At 32.2% G+C, this 10,571-nt stretch overlaps 1 protein-coding gene across 1 annotated transcript in view; it reads right to left on the reverse strand.

The window, feature by feature from the left end:
- The window catches only part of LOC106874321 (uncharacterized), a 466,970-nt gene that overhangs the window by 50,770 nt on the left and 405,629 nt on the right, over positions 1-10,571 (reverse strand). The window contains exons 21-22 of the mRNA XM_052965857.1: positions 3,849-3,967; positions 2,020-2,103 (exon numbers count right to left, since the gene is read on the reverse strand). Of these exons, the coding sequence (XP_052821817.1) occupies positions 2,020-2,103; positions 3,849-3,967 (203 nt within the window). The remainder of the gene's footprint in view (positions 1-2,019; positions 2,104-3,848; positions 3,968-10,571) is intronic.

Here is a 10,571-nt window from a genome sequence, read left to right on the forward strand (position 1 = left end):
AACATATAGCTGTATGTCTTCTCTAACCACAATCACAGGAGAAGTTGTTGATAAGATTTATCAACCAAAAAACAAAGCTGATAGATATGCACGTGTTGCGAATTAAGTTTAATTACCAATAATGACACTTTTCATATGAGTAAAATATGTAAAATATGGCCTGGGCCGTGATTACCAGCATGTACGTGAGACTTCAAAAAGTAGTTAACCATTTAATGGTTTTAGTAAATTTATACAGAAAAGGTAAGCATTATACCGTCCAGCATGAATAAAAGTCAACTTCATTATATCTAAGCCTTTATTTTTTCTGAAAAGAAACCTATTCTGACATTAATGGAGTCAACTTCCAGTATGAATGTTTATGTTTTGTACGCCATTTTACAAAAGAAAGTGCACGGATACTTGACTCTAGACTGAAGGCCCCTATCTCCTAGAACAACATTTGCTTGGTACTGCCATCATGAAGCAGAATTCACTCAGTTCTTTGAGAAATAGAATTATTTAGTTTTCTGTTCAAATATTTCTGGCCTTATTGAAAACATGGGGATGTCATACAAAGTAGATGAAAGGGGGCTCTTCATTGATCCTTCTAACAGAAATTTTAAGGCTGTTCTTCTCTACAATGGTAATACAGCTGCATCTGTACCAACTGGTCATTGTGTCCAAATATCAGAAACTTGTGAAAATGTGAAGACACTAATAACTGTCATCAAGTACCATATTCACAATTTTCTCATTTGTGGTGATTTAAAAGTTATTTCTCTCCTACTAGGTCTTCAAGGGGGATACACCAAGTATCCCTGTTTCCTTTATCTTTGGGATACTAGAGCAGACATCCTGAACTATGAACAAAAAGACAGACCACCAAGAACCAGCTTCTAACCTGGAAATCACAACATGAAAGCTGTGCCACTAATTGATCCCAAGAAAATTCTGCTGTCACCACTCCACATCAAATTAGGGCTTAGAAAAAATTTTGTGAAGGCCCTGAACAAAAATGGAGCTGCTTTCAAGTACCTGGAGTCAAATTTCCTCATATAAGAGGAGGCAAGCTAAAGGCAGGAATCTTTGCTGGCCCTCAGATTTGGGAATTGATGAAAGACAAGCATTTTGAGGAAGCATTAGCAAATGTCAAGGTGAATGCCTGTTTTCCTTCAAGCAGATTGTTCAAAACTTCTTGAGAAACAGCTGCACCCCAGAATTAAAAAAAAATGATCCTAGACCTGATTTGAAGTTTCCAACAACTTGGGTCTAGAATGAGCATCAAGATGCACTTTTTGCACACATCTTGACTATTTTCCCAAGAATTGTGGGGACTCCAATGAGAAACAAAGAGAGCAGAAACTCAATAGTAGGGCAAATAGAATATTAGCATGATGGCAGATTACTGCTGGTCATTGAAACATGATGGTTCAGATGCACAGCACAAGCAGAATTCAAAGAGGGCCTCCTTCTTTTGAATCAATATGTAAGCTAACCATTATTAGGATATTTTTTAAACATTCATTTGATTTGATGTTAATTCAGGATTCATTTCATGTTGGTTGGAATACACATGTTCTTAAAACTAACAATATGCTTTTCTATGATTACTTGCTTCATTTTAATAAAGTAACAATATATTAAAAATTCACATTTTTTATTATCATTAATTTATATTTTATTGAAAATCCTTATGTGATAGCGCAAAATGGTTTAGATATTTAAAATCAGCAACCTAAGAATATGTAAGATCACATCCATGAATAAAATTTTTTTTTAAATTCCCAAATGCAGACCAGTGTAATCACCCTTCTTATAATGCTTAAATGAACACAAAGAGCCCTTTCCTTTAAGTAGAAGGAACAGTTTCACTATCTAGTTGTCTAGATAATAGAACTTAACTTATATTTCAAATGAGCTATTTCAGGAGACCATAGTAGCTAGTTGTTAGAAAAGTCAATCACATAAAATTATAACTGTAAATCAATTCACTATCATTAGGATACCTTAGATAAAATTCAGAAATTAAAAACTCACCCAACTTGAAAATCATTTTCTTCTTTTTCCTCTTTTGTTTCATCCAAAGTTTGCTCTAAAGAGTGGTCTCTATGAGTTATTTCTCTATTAAAACATAAATATTAAAGGTACAAATAAAATTACCAAACCTAATTGAGTTGCAATAAAAAATAGCAAAGCAGGAACAGTTTTAACTAAATTATTGTAGGGGAGTGATGTAACTTATTGAATCAGTTTGTTCTCAGTATATTAGCACTGCCAGTGCATTAATTCCTGAGAGAATAAAGGTGAGTGTATCTTTCCTTGGATCATGACATAGAAGTAAGTCTTCAATGTACTATATATAGCAACAATTTTCGGAGATGATTTATGTGTGTTTATTGAATTGACTGTAATAGAGTGTTACATTTAAATTAGATTGCTCAACTTGAGGTTTTGCTACATATTTTGTGCATGTATTGACTGAGTATTATCAGCATCCTTCCTTTCCTTTCTAACAGAGTGTTCTTGACTGTTTTCTGGTGACTATGAATATTTTAGACTACAAAAAGCAAAGAAGAAACAAAGGCATGAATTTAAAAAATTCTCCCCACTTTTAACAGTACATTTCTTATAAACTGTCCCAAAAGTTGACTATCTCTGTCTAAGAATTTTAGAAAGAAGCAATGTACGTGTGTGTGAGAGAGAGAGAGAGAATATATGTGTGTATATGCTTGTGCATGTGCATACATATGTGCATGTATATGTATGAAAGATGTTCCACTGGATAAGGTTTTCAATTCCTAGCTTGTAGACCATAAGATAGATAACAGATGTCTGAGAATGCAACAGCTGTGGTGCAACAGCTTATTTCAGGTTAAAACTCATCAACTATAGGGTAATTACTGCATTTGTATTGCAAAAGTTCAAAAACACTGAGAGAACTCTGACCCACAAGCAAAATAATCAGAGATGAAAGTTTTTAAAATGCTCAGAACAGGAATGATTTAAAAAAATGAAATGGTCACTGTTGGAGTGCTTTTAAAAGCAAACAGGATAGCAACAGCTGAAATGTTTTTAATACAGATGGGATGGTCCAGGGAAAACATTTTCAAAGAATGGATGTTTCATGACCGAGATGCTTTTAAAAAATTAGATGGCCATAGTTGAAATGTTTCAAAAAGACAGGATTTTCATGGGACACTTTTAAAATGTCTGCAATATCACAGCAGGAACAGCTTTGCTAAAAATAATTTGGAAACATTTTCTGATTCCAGATTAGACTGCAAATGATGCATATTAATGCACAATCAATCAGAGAGTGCTTTTATTTTTTTTAATTTCAATTTCAGACAGTAAAATCTAGGATCTCCATGTGCGTGTGTGTGTGTGTGTGTGTGTGCGCACGCGCATGCACATGTGTGTTAATTTTAATGAATGAGAGATAAAGTCATCATTAAAATTGCCTGTGACTCTTGAGTTTCTGTGCAGACAAACATAACAGAGGTATACAAGATATCAGAGGAATAAATGCTTCCAACTGATTAAGATCTTACAGTAATAATTAACAGTGTATGAAATCTAGCATTATGCAGTAAAAAGTGGTGGATCATAAATGATGGGTAGATTTTGATTAAGGGGAGATTAATAAAGTAAATAAATTTAGTAAGCACTTGCACATATACATATAGTTTGTGGGTCTACAAACAAAAGAAAAGAGCACTCAATACATATAGAAGTACATGTCTAATGGTCCAAACATAGGATCAATTGATATGCACTTTGTGCCTATGAAACTCTAAATAGAGGTCATCTGTCTCACACACACACATACACATCAATTATTCAACAAAATGTAGAGAAACATTTACTTGTCATTTGAATCCTCGTAAGGGTCTTGATCTTTTTCAAATGAGTTAACACGTCTTAATAGTTTACCAGCTGGTAATGTTGACCTTCGGTGATACACTTCTTGTTTATTCATGATGCCCTGTAACAAAGCAGGGTGGTAATTAATAGACACAAAATAATTACAATCACATATCTGTCCATTCAATGATTTCTTTCAACAGACATTAAATTTGAGTATTGACACAGCAAAGTTTTAAAGCTTAACTTAAAAATGTGTGTGCGTGTGTGTCTGTGTGCATTTTTATATGTGTTCTTAGAAAAAGAATTAAATTCAAGAACACAGAAAGACAAGTACAGATGTATATATGTACACAAGAATAAATCACAAATTTTTTGCTGCTTTTTATTTATTGACTACAGAAGAAAGGCTATTGCAGAATCTCTAAGACCATTAATGTTCCATTTAAACTGTTCTAGGTCAACAGCTGCAGGAAATATATGAGTAGGAATATCTCAGAGAGGTGAGGTTCTGAAAAGAGGTGTGGCCTGGTGGGGTTGCTTGAGTGGTGGGAATATGAGATCAGCCAGCTTTAAGAGACAGATGTAAATAGATGTAAATAGAAAAGGTAGAGAAAAGAGGTAGCTTGCTTGTGGGTCAGAGGCTGGAGCTTGACCATAACTGACTAACTACCAATTAGTCAAATCCCTTTTTTGATTGTGGTCTAGGATATTGGTATGTGAAGCAGTAGAACCATCCCAGATATTGGAAAAGTAATCCATTATGAACTTTACTGGAGCCTTGTGGAATGTTAGGGGCTGAAATATTTTCTGATCCTGAAGAGAAAAGCCAATCATTGGAATGCAGATCAAGCTATATCAGGAATGTGTTTTTGCCAGGAGAGATCCTTGGTGAAAGTAAGTTTCAAAATTTTAAGTAATTGTGAAGGTTCTAGCTGAGTGTTTGATGTGGGTGTAGTGTGATGCTTTTTCCTGATAAGAGTCGTGCTTGAGTTTTTCTTTCTTTTATACACTCATATTAAGTGAACAGAAGGATTTAAGCAAAGTAGTGATGATCTGTATTGACAATTAGTGAGAATAAACAGTTCAGAAGCAGAAGAAATTGGTTTGCTATGAGCAAAAGGAAATATATGGAGTATCAAAGAATGATTGTTGCTATTGTGTAGCCCTGAGCCAAATCTTTTCCACCAAATATTAAGCATGTACTGAGTGCAGTGTGACAAATTGAACATCATGTAATTCCTTTATTCTCCATTACATGAACAACATGTAATCTCTTTACTGCCATATAAATACAAATCCATGAAGAAACTGAAAGATCCAAAATACTAATTAAAATGTTAAGATTTGTTCACTCAAGGCGAAATGTATAATGGACATAAACAAATATACATACAGAGACCAATTTTTGAAAATATATATTCTAAATTGAAAAACTACTAAACTACAATTTAACAGGAATTAGAAAGAAAAAAGACAATAAAATTTAGCCTTTTACAAGCATAATACACCCACACATATGTACTAGAACCTATATAACAATAGCATACAAACAAGCATAGATACAAATTTACAGATATGCAAACACTGAATTACACACACACACACACACACACACACAATCATGCTTTGTTAGATGCATAGGTAAAGTAAAATCAATTTAAAATAATGACTGATTGACTGAATACTTTTCAAAAGAAATTTAGGTAATGTGAATTTTAAACATTGACTAATTTATAAATACAAGTGTTTAGTAAGTAAAATGTTTGTGGCATGCAAACAAAATGGGTTATGGTATGATTGCATAGTTAAGAAGGTTATTTTACAACCATATAGTTCCAGGTTTGATTACACTGTATGGTATCTTGAGTGTCTTTTGCCATAGCCTCAGTTTAATTCAAAATTTATGAGAACAAGACATTTGTACTCAGAGCCAGAGCCAGTTTCAGTCGGATTGGTAACAAAAGGGTTAAGTAAATTTTCATCATACTATTTCTCTCATCATACACTCTTCATCATTTTCTCTTGTGTCATACTATATATTCTATATGTTTTGTAGAATGATACATTAGGGAGCTATTTTATGAGTACTGCCTAGGTACATATATCTATATATATATATAAAAATAAAGGATGTCCCGTTTTCTGGGTTAAAATTTTTTGAGACTGCACCATTATCTAGTGTGGTGCCAGTGGATGAAAAAATGAGGTATACAAAGTGACTGGGCTCTAAAACCATTTTTGTAGTTACAGAAGCCTCCTTGAAGTTGAAAAAATGGTCAAAATTGGCCATTTTTATTGTGCTTGTGTAATGTCAAGTTGAAAGGTATGTTTAATATTTGTTTCATAAGCCTCATGTGGATCTAATTAGGCTAAAAAATTATAGTGCAAGTGCATAGTTTATTTTTAATGATTTTATGACAAGCATAGTTGGCAAAAAATTTTTTATCATAAATCAACAAAAACCTTCCAAGATACATTTCTTAAAGTATTATAATACAAGTTTATACTATAAAAAGAATTCTCAGTATATACCTATTCAGCTGATTTTTAACAGGAAATATTATGACTAGATGTTCTTTGTTCACTTAGCACTTAAGCATGGGAAACCCTATTGAAATATTAGAAATACATTTAACTGCCATTCCAAACTGCCCAGAAGGCTGCAGTTTAGGCTTCTAACCTTTCTGTTCATGTGGAGGGTTCTCTTGTTCTCTCCTATACATAGTTGTTCAACATCTAGTAGATCTTAAGATTATTAATCAACTGTGTAACTTTGTGTTTGTTATCAAGTCATTAGAAATGAGTTTTATACTTGTACCATAATTTTCTAGCATAATTTAGATCTGCATAAGACTTATGAAACAAACATTAAACAGATACTTTCAATTTGACACTGCACAAGTGCAATAAAAATGGCCAACTTTTCAACTTCAGGAGGTTTGTGTAGCCACAGAAATGGTTTTAGAGCCCTGTCACTTTGCATACCTCATTTTTTCATCCACTGGCACCACACAAGACATGGGGCAGTCAGAAAAAATTTTGAACCTAAAAACAGGACACTGTAATGTGTGTGTGTGTGTGTGTGTGTGTGTGTGTGTGTGTGTGTGTGTGTGTGTGTGTGTGTGTGTGTGTGTATATATATATATATATATATATATATATATATATATATATATATTGTTATGTTATATTTCGGGACAGTCATTTTGTCTTATTTGCCGAAAAACACATCACTATACATTCATTCTTCACTTGTTTATTACTGTTCTTATTTTATGTTCAATGTCTGGAAATCTTGCGGCACACACCTATAACTTCTTCAGCAACTTTTCAGCCCATGTCTTTCCTCCTGCTCTGTTTAGTCCATTCTGTGCCAAAAATTTCCAGACAACAGACAAGAAATAAGAACAATCATAAACAAGTGAAGAATGAATATATAGTGGGTGTGTTTAATTGGCAAGAAAAAAAGTGACCATCCTGATGTACAGCAATATATTTCAATACACAATTGCACATCAGGAATCTTGCGAAACAAATTCATCAATGTATACATACATGTGTAAACTCTAATAGATTTATTTTTATTTTAGCAACAGATTTAGTTTAAGCACCAGAAAAGAAAAATGTCACCATAAAATTGAAAAGAACAGAAATTAAAAATAGAATGAATATTTATTAAGACTGTGTTAAAGGATTCATCTCTTTAAAGCTCATATTTTGAAGGAAACACATTGTCTTTGTGTTTCAATTAATTGTGAAAATAAGATTTAAGTAAAACTATAACTTCTTTAAGATGGTGTTCAGAATATAATTTAACAGAATGTTCTTAAAAAAATTATGATGAATACTTTAAAGTTTGTAGTTTTGTATCATAGAAATAGCAAGATATTACAATAAAAAATAATATGACTAGATGAATTAAAGAATAAAAAAGTATTTAAAAAATTATCATCAAATTTAGAAGGAATAGCTCCCTGGTTTACTCAAAAGTAAATTATACATGAGCTCAATGTTGTTCAAGCAGAACTATGGTTAAAGACATTTCAGCAGAGAGCATTCTGCCTGTTTGTATCTGCTGTTATTAATAGATCAAATGACCATATAGAGGTGCTCTTGCAAATGACCATATAGGGGTGCATCCTATTGGATGAATAAATGTTTGTGAGAATTCAATGGTTTGAAACCAGGTGTAGACATGTTAGCAAAACTGTAAAAGAAATCCACAGCACCAACCTTGCTATGGAAAAGCAGAAAAATGGCAAACAAAATTCAAGACAAATAGGCAAAAATGGTTGGCACAAAGGATAAGGAGATGAGGTTAGTTTGCAATGCAGGTAGAAGTGGGTTTTTAATCCACAGTTAACCATTCAACATTTAAATGGAAATCATTTGGTGAGACTGTCCTATTTGTAAAGTTGGAAAACTTAAATGAAGAAAAATACCAACATTTTGCCTAAACAAGCCAGTCCCCAAAACATTTGTACAGCAATTTTAGTTAAGAACATAAAATACAATACTGATCAAAATAATGTATGAATTAGAAGGCAAACAGACATATTTCAGATATTATTACAATAGATCAGTTATTAATAGATAAAAGTGTTCATAGATTAAGTCATGAAGTAAAATTGAAACCTCACTGAAACTTTCTGTGACAAGTCTATGCTATGTTGCAATATGACTAGATGATCATATATATGTATATATTAAGTGGTGCACTATTAAGTGGTGCACTATTAAGTGGTGCACTATTAAGTGAGATAATGGATAATGCTGGAAATACTGTTAGGCTAAACAGAATATGAACTTTAGGTTTTGCTTTGTGTTGTAAGAGAATAGTGTTGTCAAACAGAATTGATTTCTGGTAAGCTACAACTACTACGATGATAATGATTTTAAATGAAAAGACAAAGCAAAAAATCAGACTAGTATTAGCCTGACTTTATGTTCTCCCCTAACTCATGTGTGAAACTGATAGGCAATTCCGAGAGGAAAATATAAACAAATTTAGAAATACATAAATTTTTGCTAATGATGACTAGCCTTAACAAAAGCTTTTAATATAAAATAATAAAATGATAGCTATATTTTATAACAGAAATAAGTTTGGAGAAGATTTTAAAATGTTTACAAATAAAGATAGAATTTGACTTAATTTTTCTAAAATTCAAAGGAACAAAAGGTTTCTTGGATAACAAAAATTAAAAAAAAAAAATCAAGTAAAAATATCTAATACTAAGAAAACTTATATAAAATATGCTTAGTTAGCAGGAAGCTGAAAATAATTATTTTTCATAAAAAGAAATGGCAAAATGGAATACTACTATGCTTCAATGAAAGTACAAAAGTTGCCATTTTAAAGGTTAGTTTTTATGCTCTAAAGCTGTGATTCCCAACGTGGTTCCTGGGGACCACCAGTGGGCCCCAGAGAATTCGTAGCCATAGAAAAAATTGAAGCCATTTCAGATCTACACAATATTGTTCAATAATAAAAGCACTATTAGTTAATAATAAATTATATGAAGACAGAATAATAATAAGAAAACAAAATTCAATAATTATTGCATAAGAATCAATAATGTATAATATATAATCAATACTATATTACAATCAAGAATAACATAATTTAAATTTTACAATCACAACAGTTTCATAATAAATTTGATATTTTAAATAGATCACTACACAATATTGTTTAATAATAAATTTGATACTTTTAATTTATAGAAATAAAGCATTTATTATTTTTATTTTCTTTAAGATCAGTTGTAATAATGTCTGAACCAACTGCTAAAAAGGCAAAACTGAGGAACTACAAAGAAGATTTTATCATGTTTGGTTTTGTATCTGTAGACTCAAAACCTATGTGTCTTGAATGTGATGCCATCATGACAAATCATTCCATGAAGAAACTTAAGGTGGAACAGCACCAGAAATTAAGGCATCTTTGTTGGTGAAGGTAGGGAATATTTTGAGAATAAAAAGAAAATACAGTCAATCAAACGACCCAACATTGTAAAGAAGATAAATACTGAAAAAGCAAAGACACTCAAACCAAGTTATTTGGTCTCTGAAATTATTGCCAAGGTTGCAGCACCTCAGATTTATGGTGAGAAACTTGTCAAGCCTGTTATGATAGCTTGTGCAAATGAGGTTCTGAGAAAAGATGCTGCATCTACTCTGAGTACAATTCCACTTTCAAATAACACAATTACAAGAAGACAGGATGAAATATCTAATTTTGCCGAGGAGAAGATTGTGGAAATTCTCCAAAAGACAAATTTTTCTATCCAGGTTGATGATAGCACAATTCATAACCAAGCTATCCTTCTGGTCTATGTCAGATTCATCCATGAAGATGATATAAGGGAAGAAAGTTATTCATTAAAAGTTTATCTGAAACTACTAATGGAGAAGATATATTCAATGAAGTAATGCAGTATTTTAATGATAAAAATATTCTATTGACTAATTTGATCGACATTGCATCAGATGGAGCTGCAGCCATGACTGGAAAAGTGAAAGGCTTTGTTTCTAGAATGAAATCAGTTGCTCCTTACATCTTTTATACACATTGCATTATCCACAGACAGCATTTGGTTGCTAAGAATATTGGAGGACACATGGAAGAAGCACTCAACACTGCCATACATGCAATTAACTTTGTCAAATCAAACTCAGTGAATAATAGATTTTTTATGCAATTCTGTGAAGATTAAGAT

The sequence above is a fragment of the Octopus bimaculoides genome, chromosome 2 (genome assembly GCF_001194135.2).
Source record: "Octopus bimaculoides isolate UCB-OBI-ISO-001 chromosome 2, ASM119413v2, whole genome shotgun sequence".
In the NCBI taxonomy this organism is placed as follows: Eukaryota; Metazoa; Mollusca; class Cephalopoda; order Octopoda; family Octopodidae; genus Octopus; species Octopus bimaculoides.